Source organism: Eretmochelys imbricata, chromosome 1, assembly GCF_965152235.1.
Source record: "Eretmochelys imbricata isolate rEreImb1 chromosome 1, rEreImb1.hap1, whole genome shotgun sequence".
NCBI classification, from domain to species: Eukaryota; Metazoa; Chordata; order Testudines; family Cheloniidae; genus Eretmochelys; species Eretmochelys imbricata.
In genome coordinates this window covers 234694872-234722061 of record NC_135572.1, presented here as the reverse complement: position 1 = coordinate 234722061, position 27190 = coordinate 234694872, and the positions used below count along the sequence as shown (strand labels likewise).

The window sequence follows — 27190 nt, the reverse complement described above, 5'->3', positions numbered from 1 at the left end:
AAGGCCCGCAGTCTGCTTCAGCACAATATACTAACTGCCAATTCATTAGCGTTTTGTTGTCATGTTTACATTATTTTAGTTTACACAAATGTGTAAACAGACAATACTGTACATAGGAACAACCTATCTAAATACATATGAAACCAGCTGAACTATAAATCAGTACAGGTGACTTTAAATCTTATTAAAATATGTAGAATCTGTTTGGCCTACCCAAGGCTGTGCTTAGGTTTATGTGGCCCTCCTGGGTAAAGTCTGGGTAAAGATTCTGTACGACTTACAGAATCATAACTGGAACAACAGTCATTAATAACTTTGCTTTATTACAACCCAATTTCTTCAATATAGCCTACGTGCAAGACTTCAATTAATGTACCTATGTGAAAAGTTTCACCTGTCTATATTTATTCCACTGCAGCTGAAGCTAGAAAAGTGAGGGGAATTAACCACAGTAAACATTTACCATAGGTTGTGATAGATTCTCCATTACAGACCAATTTAAATTCAGATTGGATGTTTTGCTACAAGAGGTGTTCTAGTTCAAATAGGAATTACTTCAGTGACATTCTGTGGCCTGTGCTATACAGAAGGTCAGACTAGATGATCACAGTGATCCCTTCTGACCTTACTACTGCTTCATCATTCACAACAAAGGAAAGGTTGACACATGTGCTGAATTTCTTAAAGGACTCAATTTTTAATTGATGTTAATTGCTTTATGAGTTAACAGACTGCCTTGTAAATTCTGAGAAAATTCATTCTGCATTCAGAGTATGGGCTCCAAATTCAGTAAAGATAAATTTAGGGAAGAGGATGATATGATGAGATTGCCTACAATGGCATGTGGCCCATTTGTGACTGCTAGTAGCAAGTATCTCCAGTGGGACAATAGATGAGAAGGGCTCTGAGTTACTACAGCAAATTCTTTCCCAGATGTCTTGTTGGTGGGTTTTTCCCACATGCTCAAGGTTTAACTGATTGCCCTATTTGGGGTCAGGAAGGTATTCTCCCCCAGGTCAGATTCTCAGAGACCCTGGGGTGGGGGGGAGGAGGGGGAAAGAAGGCAGTTGCCTTCCTCTGCAGCATGGGGCACAGGTCACCTGCTAGTCTGAACTAAAATAAATGGTGGATTCTCAAATCTTGATTTAAAAGAATACAAGTTACAGAGAACTTCAGTAACTTAGCCAGAGGTTATGGGTCTTACAGGAATGGCTAGGTCAGGTGACTTGGTCTGCAAGGTGAAGGAGGTCTGACTACATAATCAAGATGGTCCCTTCTGGACTTAAAGTCTATGAGTCTATATTGTATTTTTAATCCATTACAAAGAGATTGAATCCCTGCTTTAGCAAAATGGAATTCATCCTTAATTACAAAGTAGTGGCCAGCGCCCAGGGGGAGGGGATAGCTCAGTGGTTTGAGCATTAGCCTGCTAACCCAGGGTTGTGAGTTCAATCCTTGAGGGGGCTTGTTAAGTTGATCTGGGGCAAAAAATGGGGATTGGTCCTGCTTTGAGCAGGGGGTTGGACTAGATGATCTCCTGAGGTCCCTTCCGATTCTGTGATTACCTGATCATCTATGAGATTTATACTAAAGGGTCTTTCACCATGATATCTAGGTGCCAAAAACCACTGAAAGACTCCCACAGAGGAGTGTGCATGAGAGACACTGGGCAAGATATATATATATATATATATATATATATATAAAAAAGGGGTGTCTTAAAAAGTTAAACTCCTAGATTCATAGTTCCGCTCCTAAATAAGACCCTCATTTTCAAAATGACTGAGCACCGAACAGCTTCCACTGAAGCCAAGCATGAGCAACTGGATGCTCAGCATTTTTGAAAACTGCACCACTTACTTATTTAGTGCCTCACTATAAATGTAGGAGCCTAATTTTAGGCACCCATTTTTTAAGTCTTCTTGGCCCTTGTTCTTTACCATCCCTTTGGTTCAGCGGCTTTTACTGGGGATTTGTATATACATGTATATTCATTCATCCCCTCTGGGAAAAGGGATTGGCCAAATTTTTGAGGACAGTAAAATGACAGGTTCCAATACATGCTCATCACCTGTAAAATTTAATTTAGTTTACATTTATTTTTTTGACAGCCTTGTCGTTGAGTTCTAATAGTGCAGGACAGCATCCTAAAAAAAACTCCAGGAGCCTCTATTACTGTTTTGGGCACATTTTTTTTTTTAAAAGAAAAAAAAAGAAAGAAAAGAAACCACAAAACCCAACTGCTCAAGAGATAGATAAAAACAACAACAAAAGACCATGTCTGTCAAGTTCCAACCTGAAGCTAATTTTTATGACCGAGTTATAAACTCCCTGAAAATATTGGTTTGCAATGGAAAGCGTGACAGGCCCATAACTACAACAGCATGAATGGGGCTCTAATAAACAAACTAAATGGAATTTTAAATGAACTGCCATAAAAAGGTTATTTACCTCCAAGGAGCTTGGTCCTGGAATTGTACCCTGGATTACTGTTCTCCATAAGGCAGCAGCCAGATATAATCACCTTCCTGAGAGCCCAGGAGGTTTTTTATAGCACTCTTACAGGAAGGATTATAAGATGCAGTAAAGGGTGGGTCGTGCTACGTTATGCTGGAAGGGAACCTGCATGAAAGGCTGGATCCTGCATTGGCAATGGTGGGAGCAGAATTAGGCTCTGGCTTCGCACAGGGAAAGATTTCCAATTAGACACAGTAGGCGTGTGCCTTGGGGTGCCAGTGTTCTAGGGGCACCTAAAAGTTAAAAAGTTAATACATACAGCTCCCCTGCGGATGGCTGGGCTCCTGGCATGGGTTGGTGGCCACCCAGCATGTGGGGCTGGTGTGGGGTGAGCATCCGAGTCAGCCCGCCTGGGGGCGCTGTGAGCCATGGCCAGGTGGGCGGCTGCTCAAGGTGCTGGGAGTGTCCCAGACTCTTCCCAATCTCGGCCGCCCTGCTGCCTCCACCCCGTGCCGGGGAGGAAGAGGTAGGACATGGCCAGCACCCCATTCACTTGCATGGACAGAGCCAGAGCACGGCTGCTGCGCCAGGCTGCGGGAAGGATGGAAGACACCTGGGGACTGTTCACCCTGGGGAGAAGTACAGTCCCCCCCAGCTTTGCCAGGGGTGGGTGGGCTGCACCCCAGTTCGGGCTAAGAGCGCTGTATGTAGCAGAGGGTCTCATGCCTTCCTGGAGAGCCTGTGTTTATATTTCTTTTTGTTTCATGTTTTACAGAAAACACAAAGGTCAGCTGTAGGCAGGGGGGTGTTGAAGATGCTGTGCCTGGGGCACATAAGGTGTAAATCCGGCCCTGGCTCTGCACACTGTCTAAGAGTCACTCCATCTCCAGCCTTCATGCCAAGGCACTAATTCTCATCTGTCTAGGATCTTATACAGCACCTATCAGAGTGACAGCCGAGTGCCTCTTGTTCTAAATATCCATGCTCTATTCGTTCTCTCAAAAATTGAGGCTTGTTCCTTGCTGTCCTTTCCTCTCCCATCTAACCTCCTTCCAAAACACAGCTTCAAGACTATCTTTAAAATCACATCTCCTCAGCTTCTCCACCTTAAATTCAGAGTTCTCACTTTTCCCAGCACTATATAATTCCATCCGTTCCCAATACAGGATTGCCAATTTCAAGAGATCAAAAATCATCAGATGGACACCTCCCCCCACCCCTCCCAAAATCAGGAGACTGACAAAAAAATCATGACATTAAAAAAAAATTATATTGTGTTTTTTAGGTCAGTCTCCTGATTTCTGATGCCCCCCTGCCCATCCCCAGGATGTGTGCATGTGACAATCAGTGTTGCCTACTATCCAACATGTACTGTATAAGGCGATTTTGGCCTCTGCTACAGGAGCTTTCACCCCCACATCTACCCATCTCCTGCCCAACAACTAATCCTGTCTCCCAGCCCGCCATCAGTTCTGTCCCCACACAACCCTTCCTCAATTCAGTCCCTCCATCATCACCACCCCAACAACTCCCTGCTGCCCTCAGTTCACCCTCCCAGCACTCACCCCATCTGCTCAGAACCCACCAGCAATAGAGCCCCCCACCCTATCAGCCCCCACCTCCTCACTTCAGCCCCCTGGCCATAGTTCAACCCTTCCAAACTCACCTCTGCTTCTCTTAGGGTTCTTCACCCTCCCCAGGGTGCAGTGGGGTCCCCTCTCCCACTCCCCAGGCTGGCAGGAAGCAGCCACCCAGAGCTGATAGCCAGAGCCTGCAAGGAGGGGCTCCCACTGTGAGCCCCCAGCCATGGGGACAGAGGAGGCTGACAGCATTTTCTGATTATAAAACATTTAGCTAAAAAATTCCCAACAAGTGCTATTCATACAATCAGCCCAAGCTCACGCAATGGGACTTCGCTCAAGACAGTGCTGCGGAATCATAGTGTTGAGATTCATACTATTACAGAGCAAATGTTTCAATCTCCCTCCCACCAACTAAAAAACAACATTTTGGCTACAACTTTAAAAAAAAAAAAAGTCAACATTTTTATTACTATAAGTCCCCATTTTCAACAAACTTAACTATCAGACCCAAAGTTAATTTGCAGTATCTCTAACTTTATACTACTACTAATAAATAAATAGGCCAAATAAAAACTGCAAACCACCAAATGCTGATCAGTAATTGTCCATTATTTCTCTTACAGTAGCACCTGGAGCCTACAGTCAGGGTTTGGGGACCCATTATGTTAGCTGCTGTACAAACATGTAGCAATGATTATTATCCTATTTATTTGTGGCTGCACCCACTATGTATGAAGCACATACAATAAGGGATGATCCCTGCCCCACAGAGATCACAGCATAAGGGCAGATGCATGCACAGGTAATACAAAGGTCAGGGAAGAAGAACACAAAAGGGATTTTCTATGCAAGTCAAGGAGATTCACTATAAGTAGCACAATAGAAGTAAGTATTTAAGAAGGACTTAAAAATGGAGAGTGCTGGGGCCTTGTATGTGTGTTGAGGAAGGTCAACCACATATCTAGGCCACCTGGAAATAAAAGAAGACTGTGAATGTTTCAGAGATCTACAATCTAGAGCACTGATCCTGCAGTGAGCTGTGTACTTGTACATGGGTCCAACCACATGGAGCTCATAAAAGGATTGGGGCCAAGGTACAAATACCATTTCAAGCTATGTTTAAAATAAGGGTGAAATAGTTTTTCATATCAGGAACATCTGTTGAATAACAGCTGTTTTTTCTTTTAGTCTTAGTACTCATAATACTGTATGGTCATAGCTTCTATCCATTAACCTACACAGATTTAAATGACTTCATAATATGAGAGACTTAGGTTAAGGAAGAATTTCACTGCATTCAGGTTTGTAGGTTACTCAGATTTCAACCCTGGACTCTTATTTCACAGCATGCCCATTTCCCCAGTTACTGGATTAATCAATATTTATTTCCTCTCAATTAACATGAGCTCTTTTCAATATTTACTGCTTAGTCAATACTAAGTAGCTAAAAATAGGGAAGAAAATCTTTTGATTTAAAAAAAAAAAAGTCATTGTGCTCTTACTAGACCCTGGCAAGCAGCATGAAATCACTTACTCCGAAAAGGGAGGTGTCTGATTCATAAGGGAAAAAAAGCTACATAAAAGGCATCAATCATTTGACAGCCATGTGATCTCAAGAACTGGGGGGGAAAAAAGTGTATATTTGGTATGTGTTCCAAGATCCAGGGGAAAAAAAATATTTATTTTACTTTAAAAAAAAGAGTTTATCCATATTGTGCCTTCTGACCATTTTCCTCCAAGGGCGTTTCAGACAATAGAGTGAACTGATCTCTTTAGTTCTTTGCCTACTTAGGGTAAAATTAGGTCCATTTCTGGAACAGTACGATAGCCCTAGAGCACACAACAGGTTCCCAATAGCAATTATGGCTAGCAGTATATTACAAACCAACAGACTTTGATGTAGTCTACAGGCTTTTTATGAGAGAGAGAAAAAAAAAAGCTCCTACTCCCACTGCAGTCTGGAAAGCAATGGCACACAGCTAGCTTTGCTCATCTTAAAGCTTCCATTCTTCCAAGAGATAAGAAGATAAATGCTGTTTCTCTCTTACAGACGGCAGTGGATTGTTTCTACATGATGTGATTATTTCATCACTTAACCAATGCATATACAAAAGCAGATACCCATTTCTTCTGATAATAGGGACTTTCGGTTTCCATTAACCACCACCCAGTGATAGGAAAAAAAAAAAAAAAAAAGGAGGGGACTGGAGGGAGGGGAGTTTGTGTGGTATACTAAGCCTATGGAAATCACATACTACACAACATGCAGTAATTCAAACCTGTTACCTTATTGTATCACAAGGAATTTCTCAATATTGGGCCACAGTAGTAAGCTACCAGAAACACTCCCCGCCAAATCAGCCTCTTTGTACCTCTAGGAAATGCTCCACCGACCAACAGACCCACTGCTAACCGGGACCTGCAAATATCCCGATGCTAGAGGAACAGAAGCGAGCTCTGTCCTTTCTAACCTGCCCTGGAGTCCTGGCTATTACGGTTAGGGGAGAGCTTCGCATGCCGGACGAGCCATGTGATCTCTGTGGGAGAGACCCAGCCCGGGGCGGGGAGCGGGGGGCCCAAACAGCCCCTTGCATTCCCCGAGCCTCGCGTGTCCGCCCGCCCCGCAGCCGGAGCTCGCTCCGGGGCGGGCTGGCCGCAGGAGGCGCCAGGCAAAGGGCTAACTTTATTCCCTCCCGCGCGGCTGGCTCTGCGGACCGGGCTCCCCCTCCCCTCCCCTCCCCTTCCCCGGCTCGCTCTGCAGGCGAAGATACGAGGAGGCAGCAGCCACCCCCCCCGGGGCCCCACCCTGGGGACTCACCCAGCCCGCTGATCTCCTGGCGGATGCTAATGCGGTTCCTTTCCTCCACTATCGCCCGCAGCATCTGCTGGAGCGATCGGTCCAGCTCTCCGTTCTCCTCCTCTTGTCTCTGCCCAGCCCGGCCGAAACTCTTGAGAGATGCCATGCTAGGGCCACCGCAAATGATTTCATCTCAGTCTGCCTCCGAGCTCAGACTGCAGGACTGCCCCCTCCCCGCCCCACCGCACACAACACACGAGCGCCTAGGCAGATGGTGGGGGCGGCAAGGGACTTGCGGGGAGAAGGGGGCCGGATGCTTTTTGGTTTAGGAGACGAGAACGTTTTAAGAAAATAATAATAATCCCGATCCTGCCGTTGGCGGTGCTGCTGGTGGGGGAGGGCTATTCCCTTTGCAATGCCAAAGCTCCCTGGAAAGTTTCCGAGTCCTTCTCATCCACCCGCTGGAAATACCGGGGTTAACCCCGCTTCTTTCTGCAACCCGGCTGCAGATCGATTGCAATTTGCTCCAATTTACCTAGGAGGCACTTCCGCCTCCCATAGCCGGAGAGCTGGGGCTGCTTGCCTATGACACTTCCTGAAACAAGGAGCCAGCAGAGGCGATTTAAAGAGGCATCAGGCAATTTCCCACCAATGACCGCAAGGAGCCGGTGTGTGACAAGGAGAAAGGGGGCGGGGAGGGCTGCAGGGTGGAGTTTGTTTGAAGTCATCATGACAAGCTGAAATCCCTCCCCTCACTCTCTGTCTCTCTGCTTGTGCAATTGACCATATGCGTTTGCATGTAGCTTTAGAAGTAAAGGCGCTGGCCGAGGTGGTAGAGGCACCCCTTTGACTGCCTCTTGGCCATTAATCCATTCCCTTCCGGACTTGTTCTAACATTTCCAAAGCCAGGGCAGCTTCAAACAGTTATTTTAAAGCAAACTGCCATGGTTTTCTCTGCTTCTCTGTCCTGTCTGTTCAATTAGGCTCTGTCTACAGTTGGAAAAATCCATGACAAGGGCTGTCAACAAGGGGCCAGCTAAACCTGGTGTTTACCTGCAAGCTTAGCCAAGGCCAAGCTGTGTTCAGCTGCACTGATTCACTCATAGGTTTTGAAAGGGCGCTAAACTTAAGCTCCATCTAGAGTTGAATTTTCCATCATGTTTTAAGAGGTTAACTAACAAGATGGCACATTCCAGTTATTGTTATTTTGTAGTAGACTACAGAAGCCCTAACTATGGACCATGACCCTCATTGTACTAGACATGGTACAAACATGAAACAAACAAAAAAATCCCTGCCCCAAAGAATTTACAATCTAAGTATAAGACAAGATGATAGAAGTCTACAGGCACACCGATAGGGGAGTGCCAGGAAACAATAACACAACGATACAGACCAAACATGCAGTAAGTGACTGTGTCCTATCTACTCTAGAATGTACTGTCTTTGTCAGTTAACATGTTAATTAGCATGTTAAAATAAACTAAACATTCTAGTGTAGATATACATGTGGATTATACCTAACTAAAGTTGTGGATATTTCAGTCCCACTTCAGGTGCATCTGTTATTGACACCCATTGTCAGTCAGTACTTTTGCTAGTTCTGACAGGGATTACTGGCCAGTTGGCAGCAGTCACTATTCTGTAAATTAATTTCCAGGCATTAGTGTGAACTAGTGAGTTTCTACTGTGTATACTTACTAGGGACTAGGAGATACAACATTCACAGTTCAGAAAGGTAAGTTAGGCCTCAGTTCTGCAAAGATATATGCATGTTTAACTTTCAACCTGTTACACAGCCAGTCCCCTTTCTTCTGGGGACACCAGCGGGAAGGGACAGGACCCACTCAGGAATCCAAGGAATAATTTCTCCTGGGGGCAAAGCTGGCCCACTTGAAGCTAGAAACTAGCTGGCAGCAGCTGCCCCTGGTGCACCAGGCAGGAAAGCACCTCAGCTAGGGCATTCCAGAACCAGACCTTGACACTAGTGTGGCAGTAGCCCAGCAGGGGCTTTCACTGCTGCTGGACCAGATCACTGGAACCTGGACATTATCCTCTTTGTCCAGACAGCAGAAGGACCAGGAGGGCCCAGTGCCTCTCCACCTGCCCCCTGCCCCAGGAAGGGCAGAAATCCTCCTCTTATGAGTTGGCTGTGGGGTTACATTGCCAGGTGCATGATGGGGACAGCCTTCACAGTCCTGGAGACCTCTGACCTCCGTTTGCAAGATGAGATCCAGAGTTAACTGTGTGGAGTGGGATCACAGGCCCAGTGCATTAGGCACCATGCAGACAATCAACAAAGACTGTCCCTGACCCACAGAGCTCACAGATGAGCTAGCTGACTAACACTCTTGAAGGCCAAATAGCCTTTTGTGATAATTTTCTAAACAAAATTGTTGTGTCTGGTATCGAAGAATTAACTTGTGAAAACATTTGATCATATTGCTCAGTTCAACTCCACATTTTCTCACTCAGTGAGGTTCTCCCTAGTGCAGAAGGTCATCACAAGGCCTATGCACCTCTCATGTCCCACTTCAGAACTACTTTAATTTAAATGAGTCTTAAAGGGTTCTTAAGGACTTGTGAGAGGGCTTAATTTGGACTTAAGGGGTGCATAGACTTTGGGCTGGCCCTCTGCACAGAGATGAATTGGTCGTTGCATTGGGAGGTGACATCCATGGTGGCAAGGATAGTGTACTGAGGGAGGTTGTTAATGTTGCGGAGGAAGTTGGTTGTGTCCTGGGGGAAGGTGGCCCTTTGTGTGGTAAGTGGTTTGAGGATGATTTCTATGAATCCTAATATTTCTTCAGTAACAGTGCCGTGGTCAGATATGAGGAGTTTGCCTGGGTTCCCTTGTTTGTGTATTTTGGGAAGCAGGTAGAAGGTCCCTGGGCAGGAGTGGGGGGAAGAGTGTGGGGGTTGTAGGAGATGAGGTTGTAGAGTTTCTCTCGGAGTTGTTTGTGGAAGGATTTGATGATATCCTTATATTCCTGGGTAAACTGTGGCATAGGGTTTTCTTTGAGTTCTTTATAATACGTGGTGTCAGAGAGTTGCCGGTTGGCCTCATTAATGGAGTTATCACGGTTGAGGACTATGATGGAGCCCCCCACTTTTTCTGCTGCTTTCCATTCCACACATGGTTGTGTGTCAGTGGGGAAGTGATCTTTGTGGTGTGTTTAAATACCAAACTTACATCTGCAGTCTTTTCTCAAGCAACGTTCCCATTTACCTTGTGTAGTTTTTTACTGTAAATTTTGACTGATAGATTAGAAAATATCTGGAGTACTTCAAGATGAAAGGCAGTGTGAAATTATAGAATGGAATATTTAAAAGTGCTCAGCACTGGTTTACTTCTACACTCATTGACTTCAGAATTAGGCCAGCAAAAAGTGCAAAATACCACCTGTAAAGATTTCAACTTCTGATTTCACAATAATCAAATTTTTCCACTAAACCTAAGAACTGAAAGGAATATTTTCATTTGTATCACCGCTACATTAGGGAGAATAAGCAATTTTTAAGGTATACAAAACCCTCCTGCTTCACTGAATCTGATGGGCAGTTTGTTGAATAAGTTTCTAATAAGGGCCTTCTTGCACTTATATCTGACGTAGCTGGCCCTGGCCTCTGAGACAGGACATTTAATCTGGGAGCATAATGTAGTAAAATCTCATTCTGTGGACAGGTTAATGTTAGAAAGGTGAGGGAGGTATCTTTTGACTTTTAAAAATCTACAGAATCATAATTTCAATGGTGACACAGAGGGTGACATGGCAGGGGGACTCATTGCCTGCCGGCTCCCAGGTCCCTGTTCTCCAGTTGGTGGAAATTTTGAAAATACAATGTCATACTGACATAATGAATACTGACAAGTAGTTGAATCTTTGGAGACCACGGCCATGGAGGATCTGGTTAAACACATGCTCAGTGGCACCTTATATGCTACAAGAAGTGCACCTATAAACTGAATTTGGCAAGGCTGGAGAGAAAGTACATCAAGCATCAGGAAAAAGTCGAAGATGCTGGCACAGGTGCCAGTATGGGTGAGTCTTTGCTGCTTTTTATTCATTTTGTCAGGACTGCTAATTGGAGTTTGCACCACGTAGCACTGGAAGACTTCATGAAATACTTTCTTGTTTTAGATTTAACTAACTATTCTGTGATGATTGCCTTGTACCTCACTGAAAAAAGAGGTGTAGACCAGTCTGACCGTGACATATAGGAGGAATTTCAAAAGGAAATTGGGTTGTTAGAAAGTCACTAGTTCCCTTCCACAGCAGCAGGGAAAGGATCTGGCAGGGGGAGGCAGCGGGAAAAGGCTTGCAGTTTCCCACTGCCAGAGCCTTTCACTGTCAAGCATAGCTACACACTACAGTGTGGACATAGCCTGCTTAGCAACACATACCCTGTACACCACTGGTGATGGCCTATGAGGTAAGTGTAACCTAAGACTATCTAGGCAAGCAAACGTCGTATCCATAATCCCCCACTGGCATTGCTCCAGCAGCGGTAGCAAAGGAAGCTATAGCATAGACGGGAGGCAGGTGGTTTTAACCCTAAAGTGTAATGTAGACAGGGATTAAATGTTTTTAACTACCAGATCATTAGAGTAAAATTTTCAGAAGTGCCCATGAGTACGGCTACACAGTATTTTGGACCGAGCAAGAGCAAGCCTCCCAGCCTGGTTGACAGATTTAGGCTAATGGGGCTTGCCCTAGCCCTCTAAAAATAGCTTTATAGACACTGCTTAGAAGTTGCAGTTTGGGCTGGAGATTTCACTCTGAAGCCTTGGTGTCCACTCCATCCAAAATACTTGGGACTTCTTGTAACTTTCCACTGGAAGGGAAGGAGCAGGGGAGGTCAAGTTTGGGAAACAAAGGATTCCTGCCTTATGTAAATCCTATTTAAAGGTGCGGAGGAAAGCAAAGTTGGACTCCTCTCCGTGGCCTGTCTGCCCAAGAAGAAAGACTGCGAAAGCCACCTGAAGGGAAGGGTGGGGGTGGGGGAGTCCAGACTGAGACAGGGGTCCAATCTGAAAGGAAATATAACTGGAACTCTGAACCACAGAAACGTTGCAAGCTGCCTAAAATAATATTTAGGTTAAGAAATTACATTTTGTAACCTGTTTCTTAAGTATATTGAGCTTAGCTTGCATACTTTGTTTTATTTGCTCAGTAATCTGCTTTGTTCTGTCTGTTATCTCTTATATTCACTTTGCAGCCTGATCTTAGATTATGTATATAAAAATACACAGTTATCATTTTGAGGGTTGACAGGTTCTTGCCCCAAGATCAGGCCCAGTATTATTTAAGTTATTATATAGTTGGGAGCCCTGATGTGCACAGTAGCATCACTCACACTACAGGAACTCTTATATATTTACAAATATAGTTTATTAATACATTTAGCACAATCGCAAACACCCGCAACTTAGTAAGACAGACAGAGATACTACAGAATGTACATCTACAAATCCATATACTCATACCAACGCTTGTAGAACAACCTGAAACGTTAGCCATCATCTTCCTCATCACCATCACCTTCCCCATCATCACCAGTGGCCATCATTCTGGCACCTCCCAAGGACTACATCTCTCTCTCCTACCGCCCCTATGCTGGGATGCCACTTTTATAATATGTTACGCTGACACAGTTATGTTCGATGCATATTCAGTAGGGGATTTTCCCTTTCTCCTTATTTGTATTTCCTTACCTCACTAATGTTGGAGTGTCTTTTTCCTATAGGTTAGTATATCAATGATCTCAACTTATATACGTCAATTATTTACCATGGCCCTTTTGTGATTAGATACACATTTGTTATTTCTGTCCTAACTGGTTATTTCAATTCTTTCCAAGTTGTGGTGTACCTGTTAAGTTTAAAAGGGTATGAACTTAGGAAAGCTCCTATGCCAACCTGCTTTAACACATCCTCTGTTTTAAAGGTCGCCATCAGACATGGACCTTATGCTTTAGCTCCATCTAGCTAGGTGAAAGGTCCCAGACATATGTATGCTAATTTTGCCTTAGCTCACCATACAGGATGTGGCTGGCAGGTCCCTTGTGTTACAGCCAAAATATACCCTAATATAAACCTATTACAATAAAACAAATAATCAAACCTATAAGAAAAGAGATAGATAGATAGATAGATAGATAGATAGATAGATATGTCAGTTCATTGCCAGGACACTTCTGTGGTTGAATTATTTACCTGTGGTCAAAACTTCCCTTTAAACTCTATTTTCAGCTCCCCAAATACTTGGGGTTTTTCCGTTGGGCCGTTTATCTGATCAAAGATCATAGGTCTCAAACCTTATGCTAACTTGCTGAAGCTGATGTCTTACAGGATAGGAGGCCTGTAGGTTTTTTGCATTACTGCTGAATATAATGCAAAGCAGTAAATATAATGAAGGCAAGCTAGCCCACTGGGCTACAGAAGCAGTGAATATAATAAAGCAAACTAGCCCACTGGGCTACAACTTAAAATTCACCTTTTGTAGTTAATAAAATTTGTTTTGTTTATTATTAAACCCAGTTTCTGTAATTTCTAACTGGGGGGGCGGCAAGAAGTTGTGCACATCTCTCTTCAAATTGAGGAAGAGGGCGAATTTTATGACCTTGTGCTGTATAAATATTTCTATACAGTGCAAGACAGTAGTATTTTGGGTTTGTCTGCCAAAAGAGGTGGGCACGTGAGTGCTGGAGGAGCCCTCTCAGACGAGCTGACTTCAGTCTGTGTCTGCAGTGGGGTGTGGACCTACCTCCGTGTGTGTGCTGCAAGTAGCCGGAGAGCCTAATTCAGCAAAGCAGAGAGAGGGAACCCAGGCTGATTGAGCAGGGGAGGCTCAGTTATACCCTAGCACATCAGGTGGCATCCCAGAAGGGGCGGGGGGGTCCAACCCATCACAGTGACAAGCTAGTTTTGCCTTGGAAAATCTCCCAACATTACAGTATCAGAGCAACTTGACAGTGGGAGCACTCGTGTAAATAGGGCACTGGAATTTTAATTTTTACCAGCATATCATCGCTACCTGCTCAGATAATATAGAGTTGAGAGAAGGGGAGGCAAGTATCTAAAGAGATAGATTAGATGAGGCAAAATAAAAGAGCTGCACCAATTTGTGTTATGTTGAGGAATTTTCCCGAGAATGGGTGTGTGAATCCCTGAAGGTTAGCTAACAAGGAGCCCTGTCTTCACCACTGCTACGACCAATGGTGAGCTGCACCAGTGATGAATTGTGGCTAAGATGTTTGCCCATTTACAAGGGCTAAAAATACGAGTCTTGTACATTGGAATTGTACAGTACTGGACCAATGAAATAATACTAAACTTCAAAACCGCTTTGCTGTGGGACATAGCTACCAACATACTCCTCAATACTCCTTTTCCAACACAGCCTGTCCAGCAATTTCCATTGCACATATATTCACAAGATTATTATTATTTGTTCTACAATCTCACCTAGAGGCCTCAAACCTCCCTTGCGCTAGGGAACACAAAGGAAGACAAACTCCGTACCCCCAAGTTGCTTCAGGTATATAGAAGAGAAAACATTCCAAAAGCTTTAAGTACATTTTTTCCCTTTATAATCCTTGTGGTAGATCTCAGCTCAGGTATTCTGCCCTTCCAACATAAATGGCATTCCCACTGATGAGGATAATTAGAGCTAGTCCAAAAAAATTGGAATTTGGGAAACAATAATCAAGAAAATTTTGGTGAAATTTTCACAAATTTTTCCCCTCCATTTTTGACCAGCTACAGAGACATATTTTAAATTTCAAATTTCAGGGGAAAATTGCAACATTTTTGTCTCCACCCCCCGCCCCTCCAACCAGCTCTAATAATACTTTGAGCTCACATAGTGCTTTTCATTTGAATTGTTTCTATATTTATAGGCTTTTCTATGATAATAATCACCATAGATTTTCAGCACCTTGTATACATTAATTAATTTATCTTCAAAAGACCCCTGACACTGGGGATAATAAATCTGCCCTGTTTATAAATTGAGGAAACCGAGGAACAGAAGAATGAAATGATTTGCCCAAAGTCACACAGCAGGGCTGGGAACAGTCACAAAGTCACAAAGCAAGGCTGGGAACAGAATCCAGGGATGAAATCCTGATCCTGTTGAAGTCCATCGTAGTTTTACCGCTTCCTTCAATGGTGCCAAGATTTCACCTCAGTCCACATGCAGTGTCTTAAACACGAAACACTCCTCCTTCCATAAGCAGAAGAGAATCTCTTTATCTAGCTTAGAACTTTATGGCCCCCATCACTACAGTATTTGAACACCTTGAAGAAGAAGAACTTCAAAGTATTTTACAAATTTGGTGAAATACCATTATCTGATGTCAATGAGTATTCTGCTCATAAAAGGAGAGCAGAATATCGGAGTAGAAATCACCCACATGACTTAGAGCAGGGGTTCTCAAACTTCATTGCACCGTGACCTCCTTCGGACAACAAAAATTACTTTACAACCCCGGGGGGGGGGGTGGAGGGGGAGGAAGGGCTGAAGCCTGAGCCCAAGCCCACCATCTGGGCAGGGGCGGCAAAGCCAAAGCCCGAGGGCTTCAGCCCCAGGCAGGGGGCCTGTAACCTGAGCCCTGCTGCCCAGGTCTGAAGCTGAAGCCAAAGCCTGTTCCCCGCAACTCAGGGCTGAAGCCCTCAGGCTTGGGTCTTAGGCTTCGGCCCCAGACCCCAGCAAGTCTAAGCCAGCCCTGGGGACCCCTTTAAAACAGGGTTGTGACCCACTTTGGAGTCCCGACCCACAGTTTGAGAACTGCTGACTTAGAGACAAGAATTTTGCCCTGAGGATAGGTTGGAAGGAATAACTAACTAGATTTTATCACATGTAATTGAATCATTCCGGATGTTTACTAGAGTAAATATGAGTCTGTGAAAGGAGACTATATTCCATTAAATGGTTTCTCTTCCCAAAGCTGCTGCTGCTAAAATCACTTATTAATGCAGCCCAATCTATAAAAGGAGATCTGCATCTGAGGAATATTAATTCCTTTGTTCTCAGATCCCATAACTCAGATTGTCTCTCTTATTTTTCTCGGTGTTAATAAAATTATAGATGACTTTATTTTCATTGAAATTATGAAACTATAAATTCTTTGTCCTACATGGTATATATGGGAATATATACATGTGCAAAAAATCAAAAAGTATTTTCAAATAGTTAAGATTAAGCACATGACTCAGTGTTGTCCAGATTACACCCAAAACCAATATTATATTTTCATTACAAAAAAATTTCAACCTTGTTTTAAAAAAGCCACATTAGAATGTCTGGAAATGAAGAATTGAAGGATCCAGGCAGTTTCCCTGTGACATATAATCCTTCATCACTCAGCATCTCCCTCCTGATTTATCACCTTTTATCATCTTTCTCCCCCTAAAATTTGCAAAGATATACACAAAAGTCAAAACAACACATTACAAAGAGCTTATAAAATGCTATTTCCTATTCAAGAGATCCATTTCCAATACGATCATTCTAATTTATTATTTTGATCTTTGTGTATATTTTTGCAAGCTTTAACACAGATCTCTTTCCTAAAGAATGGTTTATGTCCCTTATACTTTTATTAAATCCTGTCTTATCTGTACATGATTTTACCTTTCATATAAACGTGTCCTCAGTGATATCTGCAATAGAATGTTCCATGGGTTAATTGCCCTTGCCGTGGACTGAAAACCAATCTCCATACCAACAAAAGTAGACCTTTACAAACCTTCAGCACCATTGAGTTGGTGTAGCACTATGGTGGATCAATTTATTTCTCTGACAGATCTCACAAAGTCACAACAGATACTCCTCACAAAGACCCATCTCAGCTGGAATCCTGCAATGCTCAATACTCTCACCCTTCCTCTAAAATATATACAAGCCCATCAAGAGTCTGTAAGACACCACAAAAAGAAAAGAAAAGGAGTACTAGTGGCACCTCATCGGATGCATTCGATGAAGTGAGCTGTAGCTCACGAAAGCTTATGTTCAAATAAATTGGTTAGTCTCTAAGATCCCACTAGTACTCCTTTTCTTTTTGCGAATACAGACTAACACGGCTGCTACTCTGAAACCTGTAAGACACCACAGACATTGATGTCACTAGTATGCAGACAACACTCAATTATTACAGCCTTTACCATCCCCAAGATGTCCCAAAGCCTGAAAGAAATAAATGGGCAGACTTGGAGCACAGTTGGTACAAACTCAGCCAGTTAAGAAAGACAGAAATGATAAGGTAAGGAGAGGTAAACACTTAAGGAAATTTGTAACACACAGACACCATCAACCACTGGTGGCATGCAGCTCTGATTATCAAGATAATGCATAGTCTTGGGGTTATGCCTGATTCATCACTACTATGGACATACGGACTGCAACATTGGCAAGGGCTGACTTCCTGACTCTTAGGCAAGCCAGGAGACTACATCATTTCCTCTCAGATGAGTACCTAGCCACTGTGAGCCATACTTTCACCAACTCAAATTTAGGCTTGCAACTCACTGTACTTCAAGCTATAACTCATGGCAAACCACAGCAGCCCCCTCATAAGCAGTAAAGGTCTTATTGAGCACATGACATCATCGCTTCACAAACTTCACTGTTTCCCCATTCACTTCCAATTAACAACCAAAATCCTTGTTCTAATGCAAAACTGATCGAGGCAAAACAGGCTGAGACCTCTTGTATTAATATGGAACATATGGGCCCAAAGAGTCCAAACTGTTAACATAATCCAATTACTGTCCAACATTAAACAGTTTTAAACAAGGTTCTGGGTTTGATATACGGAGACCTCAACCTGCTTAGTACCATGGCAAACACACCATTAAAATCCTTTTAACCTTTTATTAAAGAAACACAAAAGAAGGAAAAATAGGTAAAGCATTTGAAAGGTAACATATTGAGTAAGGCTTCATATTAACAACATCACTTGTTCTCTTTACCTTTAGCTGGAGACAGTTTTTAGAATGAAATCCTCCCCCCCCCCCCTTGTCTGACAGTCTCTTAGATGGCATTAAAGATCATAATAACCCTCTTTTGCAGGGAAAAGAGGAGAAGTTAGTTGATTGAATGATGGTGATGATGAATGAAGCTTGCTCTAGCAGCCAGTTTTGTCTCCAAAGTCTCTTTCTTTAAGAATCCAAAAAGGGAGAGATGTGTGGAATAGCCCATCCCCTCATTATTGTGTTCACCAATTAGGCCTCGTATCTGACCTACCAATTTTGGTTCATTGATTTCCGGTTCTCTACTCCTCTTGTTTACTAGGCATCATCTTAACACAGTCCTTGAATGACATCAATAAGTCTTTTTGTTTGTACTAATTCAGTATATCTCTCCTTTGTACTTTCCCCATCAGTGTTTATTTATTTATTTATTTATTTATTTTAAAGCAGAGAAGAATTTTATTTGTATAACACTTTTTTTTTTTGAAGCAGAAAAAATTTTTATTTGTGTAACACTTACAAAGAATCACCAAAAAGGATAAAGCAAAACTATGCAACAAAACAAGAGCAAACAGAAGGTATAACACAGCAGCCTTCAGGAGGGAGAAGTGTTCAGGCTAGCCTGGGCCCAGAGTGGCGGGGCTTCCTCAACACTCGTGGTCTTCCACCCTCCTGAGTTACCTGGTGGCCTAGAGCAGGGGGGGCTTCCTCGACACTCGTGGTCTTCCACCCCCTCGAGTTACCTAGTGCCACACCCAGTGTCACCAATTACTCCTCTCCTGAGAGTGCCTGACAAGATGGGAACAGCAGCGGGGTGGCCAGTTTGGAGGGGGGGGGATTACACCCACATGTTATAGGACCCCTCCTAGGTGACAATGATGATGGTATCCGTAGCGGCAACGGCTGGGGCTGGGGTCTCTCGCTCTTCCCCTCAATCAAAGGGTCAGACGGAGGGAACCGGACGGGGTCACCGAGCAGAGAACCTCGGACAGCGCCCACCGCTCCTCGAAGGCGTCAAGGGAGTCGGTGGACGCCGCCCAGAGGAACTCCACCCGGATACGGGAATGTACTGAGGATCGGAAAACGGCCCTACAATCGCAGGACGCTTCATTAGCCAACCTCCCCTCTCTGGTTTTATAAATGGCTGTTTTAGCTAGGGCTAGGAGGAGGTTAACCAGGAGATCTCGCGATTTTGTGGGGCCACGGATGGGGAGTGTATAGATAAAAAGGTGAGGGGAAAAATGGAGCCAAAAACGTAATAAAATATTCGTGAGGAGCCGAAAAAGGGGCTGCAATCTGGCACACTCTAAATATATGTGCGCCAGGGTTTCCCTCACTTTGCAAAAAGGGCAAGTATCTGGGATGGGGGTGAAACGCGTCAAAAACACGCCCGTGCTCACCTCCCCATGAAGGAGCCTCCAACTAATGTCCCCGACGGGCCTCGGGACCAAGGTGGAATACAGGCTGGCCCACCGAGGTTGCTCACCCTCCAAAGGTGGCAGGAGGTCCCGCCACTTTGTTTCGGGGCGGGACACCAGGGTGTGGGTGTGAAGCTTGAGTTTTGCTTTCAGGATCACCAGTAACATAAAATGTACTTTCTAGTGTTTTCACCTTCTAGAAGTGTTTGCTATAAAATGCTATTTTAAATCATAAAAAAGTCCGTAGTGTGTGATATTCACAGCTGGCTTATGCATTTATCACCTCTCTCTGTCTCCTACCATTCTGAGATAGAATCTATGGGGAAGTGCCTTAAAAATCAGTGACCTCATCTCTGCTCTCCTTTTCTCCTGCTCCCCAACTCACTCCCTAGGCATCTCTCAAGCCCCTTTGCTCATTGCTCTCTTCCTTTCAATCTCAGCTTTTGACCTTCTACCCTCTGTTTGGATTGGTGAGGACCTCTTTTGCACACCATGATCTCCCTCTTCCGCCAAACCCACCTCTGCTGGGAATCCATCTTGCATTGTTCTCCCCACCAGTAATGTGTTCTCACTCAGCTTTCTCTAGTACTTATATTGTTCTGGTTGGTAGGCAGGCTTGCTTTCTCCCTTTCCCTGAGATATCAGCAGAACAGTTATTTAACTTTGTTTTTTGGGTTATAAGTCTGGTTGCTCTGAGGTAAGGGTTTTATAAACTATCTCTAGGTCCCACATCAGACCAGTGATCTACAGCCAGGCTTCTAACACTCTTGCTCAGCTGTCTCTTCCTATTTAAATGGCCCACCTCAGGTCAGGGATCCTTGATCGCACCCAGGCTGTCTCAGCCATAAGCTCCAGGCTGTTCCTTAAAGGGGTAGTACACCTTGCCATACCCATCCACAGATCAAGAGTCCTTAAAATACAAGGTCCATTCTATTGTGCATGGACATTAACAATAGATAAGGTTTACCCTCATCTTCAGTGTTGTGCAGAGTACTGTGCACTGGCTGGTTAGCATTTTAGTGGGTTCTGTACACAAAGGGCTTTGGGATCATTCAAGATAAAGGACATCACATACACATAAAAGTTTTATTATACTGTACTACTCTCTTCTAAAGGTATCTTTTTATATTAGCCTTGGATTTTATATTCTATGTACATATTGCATGGAAGGAGCTTGTAAGGGGATTCATTCACTGCAATAGCACCTGCTCCTACCTAGGCTTGGAGTAGCAGCATCCTTCCCCTATGGTACCCTTGCCAATAGTCCTCTGTTGGTGCAGTGGTCTTTTCCTGTAATTATCAGTGCTCCCTCTCCCCGACTCAGTTAGGTCACTATATGGTCCCCTCTTCCAGGGTATCAAAGTCTCACTAAACCCCTTGTCCAGATGGCACAGGACTAGGAGGTGCCACTGCCCAGTAGGGAAACCAAGGCCCTTCTTTTACACTAGATTCCAGCCCAGGGACCCTAGAGTACACAGTCCCCCTCCTTACTGCTGTTTTTCCCCTAGTCTTCTTCCTACTTAGCCTTCTCAGGCTTGCTTTCTTCACACCTCCCCTCTGGTCAACACTTCTTTCAGGGCTAGGATCGAGCACGCACGCTCCAGTTTTCCCCCTACACCACTCCTAGCAAGTGCCTATAGACTCTCCCCATAATGTTACAAAGCTCCTCTCGTTATATTCCTTACCCAGCTTCTCCCTCAGCTGGGCTTCATGAACCATTGGTATCTATAAATCCCTGGGGCTCCCTTCAGGTGCAACTGTGAAAGTTAATTGGCTTCTTCTGTGCCCTCTTAACCCCGTTAGAGCTGCTGTGGGGTGAACATCTCCGACAGATCTGGAGAAACAGAATTCTAGCTCTCAAATGGGGAGCAAGGTCCAATACACCTGAGTTGCCTTGGAGATGAAGGAGAGTGAAAACAGTGACATAACCTCATGCTTCCCTCCTGTGGGGGTTTGTGATCACACGGATGTGGGCTGTGCTTGGACCCGCGGGCCACACCTTCACCTGCCACAGTGAGAGCTGCACGGGCAGCTGTAGCAATCTCCTCTGCAGAACATATGGGAGTTCGGAGCTCCCACGCATCACTAGCGCTTTGCCTGTCTCCTTCGCTTCTCAGCCCACGCAGGTTTTGAGATTCTTTGGGCCCCTCATATACTCAGAGAGATGACTGGGGATTGGGCCCCTGACAGTTATGAGAGGTGAAGTCTGGACCTTTCTACATGGAGGAGACTGTCCTCTAATCCAGCCATGTGTGCTATGTGTTCCCCTTATCTTTAGGACTGTGTTGAAACTCTAAAATAGGAGAGGCTGGAGAATGCTGGGCTAGAAGGTGTTATCCTGTTCTGTCCATTGCTTGTGAGGAATTTGTCATCCCTTTATGTAGTTTTCCCCACAGCTGCAGTGTTTGTTTTCACAAGATTAATGACTAAAGCAAAATAAACATGAACTAATGTTAGTAATGATGAGCCCAAATAACCTCCCCCGCTGCCCCCCAGATCTGAACACTCCTGAATTTGGGGGTAATTTAGATCTGGATCTAAACTTGGCAGCTTAGCTCTATCTCCATGTATTACGGGTACTGAGTAAGGAAGCTGGTGTTGTGCCTTGCCTTTGCCGCACACAGGTTCTTGGAAAAGGGGGAGGTCTAAATCCTCAGTGCATTCAGATGAGTGGAGCTGCTCAGGCTTTTTTCCCATGAACAAAATGGTGCTTTCTTCAGTGTTGTCCTTTCTTATCCCAATATTTTACATGAGCAAAAAAAAAAGTGCTCCTCAGATCTGTTAGATTCAAGTGGATTTTTTTTTTCATTGATCCTGGACAGAAGGGCTAAGGGATTTTTTTTCTGATACAGTGTATCTGATGTTTTTGGCACATTTGATATGGATCAGCCAAGCACGATCAATCTAAATTCAACAGGTGGAATAATTCAGAAAGCATTACTAATAAGGATAGATGATGCAGTCCGTTAATGTGGCAGCTTTTTTGCCTCCAGACATAAATTCAACTCCTAAGTTTTAAATGTGAGAACAATTCCAGGGCTCTTCTCCTGTTTCTTTGCAGATGTCTGTCTGTATTACAAAACCACCCTGCAACTGGCATGATTATTGACTTCTCTTCCAGAGAATCCCTGGACTAGAATAGGGGGGGTTACATGTCAGGAATGAGGGGCACTCAGCAGATATAATAGGGAAGCTTTCACATCCCATGCTCAATCTTTTGTCTAGTCCTAGCTATTCAGAGAAGTCCCTGAAATTTTATCAGTGTCAAATTCACAATGCAAAATATATATATATCTTGAATCTTGCTAGCTTATTGTGGAAATTTAAGGAAGAAAAATAGTTTCCTGTCTGGAAGAGTTAATGTTTCTAAATACAAGCATTAGGCCCCTGCACAATGTTGACTTCAGATGCTGTGTCCACTCGCCAAGCCTCTTTCAAGTGCATACAAAGACTTGGCAGGTAATTAGCTAGTGCTGCATTGTAAATTCATGGCAAAACACCACTGATGTCAATGGAGCAATGCTAATTTACAGCAGCTGAGGATCTGTCCCTGTGTTATTATGTATTATAAATCATTAATATAATCCTCTTAAATAGATTAACTGCTCTTTATAGCATCCAAAGTGCCTGTTTCTGGTTGTCAATGAACACTGAGTGAAATTTCACAGCTGATTTTCCAAGGGGCTCATATAAAGTGGGAATTGAAAAGGCAGTTATAGGACAATACAGTATTTCAGAAACTAAGCTCACATTCCTTCGTGATGTTCTTCACCAGGTTATTTCTAACAGGACTGGCTATCTAGTAACTCTATACTGTGATTGTCATAAATATAAAGGGAAGGGTGAACCCCTTAATCCCTCCTGGCCAGAGGAAAAATCCTCTTACCTGTAAAGGGTTAAGAAGCTAAAGGTCACCTCGGTGACACCTGACCAAAATGACCAATGAGGAGACAAGATACTTTCAAAAGCTGGGAGGAGGGAGAAAAACAAAGGGTCTGTGTCTGTCTGTATGATGCTTTTGCTGGAGACAGAACAGGAATGGAGTCTTAGAACTTAGTAAGTAATCTAGCTAGGTATGTGTTAGATTATGATTTCTTGAAATGGCTGAGAAAATAGCTGTGTTGAATAGAATGAATATTCCTGTCTGTGTGTCTTTTTTGTAACTTAAGGTTTTGCCTAGAGGGATTCTCTATGTTTTGAATCTAATTACCCTGTAAGGTATCTACCATCCTGATTTTACAGAGGTGATTCCTTTACTTCTATTAAAAGTCTTCTTGTAAGAAAACTGAATGCTTTTTCATTGTTCTAAGATCCAAGGGTTTGGGTCTGTGGTCACCTATGCAAATTGGTGAGGATTTTTACCAAACCTTCCCCAGGAAGTGGGGTGCAAGGGTTGGGAGGATTTGGGGGGGAAAGACGTGTCCAAACCATGTTTCCTAGTAAACCCAGATAAAGTTTGGTGGTGGTAGTGGAAATCCAAGGGTAAAATAATTTGTACCTTGGGGAAGTTCTAATCTAAGCTGGTAAAAGTAAGCTTAGGAGGTTTTCATGCAGGTCCCCACATCTGTACCCTAGAGTTCAGAGTGGGGAAGGAACCTTGACAGTGATAATCTGTGCTGCCATAAAACTCTACCAAATATATTCATAAATCAAACTCTCACACACACAAATGCCCAGAGAGAGGTTTTGAAAGCTAAGTGACATTATTTCTCTCAGCCTGTTTCTGCCTCATATTTCCTAGCACAAATCACAGTAGCCTCAGCTTTTGATGTGCTTTCTAATTAACTCAGTGGAATAGTCCATTTGGATGCTCCTTTCCACTGCCCCAGAGCTGGCTGCGCTTCAGTGGTGCTAGATATCTAGGGGTAGTCACTTTTACTGGCACAAGTGGTCCCGCTGACTACTCTTGTGGATTGCAGAACTAGGTCCATAGTTTGTAAAGTGTTTTGAGAGTCTTCAAAAGAGATGGTGCTCTAAAAATGTAAAATAGTACTTCATGTGGACACACTGTCTTCTGTTTTCCAGTCACTATCAAAATCCGGCATACTAAATACTGATAACTTCTGACAGTAGAGTATGTCCTGATATTATGGTGTCTACACATGACAACATTTGCTGTATGTACACATTTCTTTAGATCTCAGGTCCCTGTTTAGCAAAGCACTTAAGCACATGCTGAAAGTTAAGCACATGCTTAAATGTTTTGCTAAATCAGGGCATCAAAGCATAATGAAATTTCTCGTTATTATAGACTGAGCTCACTTATGATCAATATAAATAACTCCTTATACATGGTGGCCAGCTACTTAGTTTCAAAATCTTCCATCGCTGGAGAAGGACAAGTCAGTTCCAGAATAAGAGCTGTGCAAATAATTGTTTGTTTTTTTGTTCACCAGCACTGAAGCAAAATTTTTTTTTAACCAGAAAGCTTTTTCTTTTTTTTAAATTCATGTTGAGTCAGACAAAATGTTTAGTGTGACCTGAAATGAAACATTTTGTTTAGACTGAGCTTTTTAAAGACTTTATTTTTATAAATAAAATTGAAGGAAATTTCTATACAAAAAGTCATTTTGAATCAAAAACTGAAACACTTCATTTCTTGGAACTTGTTTTTTGGGAGGGGAGTTTGACCAAAACAGTTTGGTGGATTCAACACAAATGTTTCCGTCAACTGAACTCTGCCCTTTTTTTAGGGGGGGAGGGGGTGTAAAATTGCACCCAGCTCTAACAAGAACCTGATAATTAAATGATAGATCAGTGTTTCTCCCACTTCCTTTATCATAAATAGTACGCATCCCTGCCTATACCACATTTTTACCTCACTGTCTTTGATTACTAATTTAGAGGAATGTTTACAGTTCTATGTACAAATCCTATTTTTACCTGTTGATGGGAGGCAGCAAGGTCCAGTGACCTGGGCATTGGAGTGAGAGTCAGGAGATCTGGGATCTATGCTTGACTCTGACACTGAGTCAATGTATGATGTTAGTCAAGTCACTTCACTTCTTTGTCCTTCAGTTTCCCCATCAGCTAAATGGAGATGAGGACGCTTGCCCACCTTGGTAAAGTACTTTAGAGTCTAGGGGCCTGATTCTCCTCTTACACTAGCGTAAATCAGGAGTTCTCCATGACAGGTTTCAGAGTAACAGCTGTGTTAGTCTGTATTTGCAAAAAGAAAAGGAGTACTTGTGGCACCTTAGAGACTAACCAAGTTGAGCATAAGCTTTCGTGAGCTACAGCATCCGATGAAGTGAGCTGTAGCTCACGAAAGCTTATGCTCAAATAACTTGGTTAGTCTCTAAGGTGCCACAAGTACTCCTTTTCTTTGAGTTCTCCATGGAGGGCAATGGAGTTACAACTCTATAAAACCAGCAAGAGAAGAATTAAACCTACACTGTCTCATATAGAACATATTCTATTTGTATATGATACAAAATATTAAGCTGATCTGTGACAGATCTGATGCTATTATTATTTTGCACTGCAGTAACTTCAAGGAGCCCTAGTTGTGCAGCATTGTGCTAGGTGCTGTACAAATATAGAACAGATCTGTGTGTGCATGTGCACAGTCTTTTTCAGGATCAGTATTGAATCTTTCCAGCACACTACACCCAAGTTAAAGAAACAGACTTTGCCCATCTGAAAATGAATAGTAGAGTGGGGTACTGTTCTCAGCAGGCCTCAGTGCTTCATTCTGATGACTAATAATAGCTTCGTGACAACTGAAAAGGCTTTTCCTCTTTTGAGATGAGATTAAAAGTGCTATAATGATTTCTCAGTCATACACAGAGGGGGAAAAAAAAGAGGCCCTGGCTGTCGCTCTGATGGACAGAATTATGTCAGCAGAAAAAATAATACACCCACCACCAAACCCTCAATTCCCTGCAAGAAAAAAAAAGTCTAGGGTTCAGATACTAAGATAAAGCCTGATTAATATATGCTCCCTTTCAGCTGGGTAGATATTCCTAGAGAGTGGTCTTTTCATGCCCAAGGAGAAGCACACCCAGACTACTGCTGTGTTGCTTTCAAATGATCTCAGATTCTATAAAAGGAAGATGATCTCATCTCCCTTTTTAAAGATATCACCTTTCCTCTCCCCACAAATCAACCAGGACTTAAATCTGTAAAGGGAGAAGTCTGGTATGACTGCGGAGAAGTGATCAGTCACGCAGCCCCAATGGCAAAGTTAATAGACTTAACCCCTTATCTACTACAGGGCTGTATATGCCAGTGGCAGTGTCATAAAAAACATGCATTTAAAGGTGCAGACTGTCAGAAGTCATTGCAGCTGTGCTCTGTTTGCCACAGAGGAGCCTGCTTCTGCACTATATCATTCAGCACTGAAGACGGTGTTATAACCAGAGATAAGTTAAAACTGGAACCTTGAACATACAACTCTTCCAATTTGGAAGTGATGGTGGTGATTATGATTCAGATCCCTGAATCCAAATCAATGCCTTCACTTCAAGCTGTAGAATGTTGGTAAATCCTGATCTCACAAGAGAGATTTTGGTATGTAGGGCTGAAATTGCCTGACACCCTTTTGCAAGGCGTTCATGCAATCATGGCTAACCCTAGTTCCGATTTGTCCCCCAAACACTAGATTAGGGCCCTGCAAGATGCTGAGCTCCCTAGAATCCCATTGGCTTTGATGAAATGTTAGAGCCCTCAGCAATTCCCAGGATCTAAGTTGGATCTCAGCACTACCTCCATGACTCAACTCACATAATAACTGGCCAAATTATGTGAGTTGCAATCTCTTACTATGGGAGCTTCCATTCTTAAGGATCTCACACACGATGGAGTGAAGTGTGGCTTTGCCGTGAGCCCCAGGGATGGGGCGGCATGAGATCTGATTATGGCTCAGATTCTCAGTTCCCTTTTACCCTACATGAGCGCCATACCTGGCACAGCATGCTCCCCTAAGTGCACCACTGCAGCTGTGTTGGCCAGCACATTT

The 27190-nt window shown here is 43.5% G+C and overlaps 1 protein-coding gene across 2 annotated transcripts in view; it reads right to left on the bottom strand.

The window, feature by feature from the left end:
• The window catches only part of KIAA0930 (KIAA0930 ortholog), a 134749-nt gene extending 127333 nt beyond the window's left edge, over positions 1–7416 (bottom strand). For both annotated transcript variants that reach the window (XM_077825553.1, XM_077825546.1), the window contains exon 1: positions 6859–7416. In XM_077825553.1, the coding sequence (XP_077681679.1) occupies positions 6859–7003 (145 nt within the window). In that variant the 5' untranslated portion in view covers positions 7004–7416. The remainder of the gene's footprint in view (positions 1–6858) is intronic.
• Positions 7417–27190: the final 19774 nt, after the last annotated feature.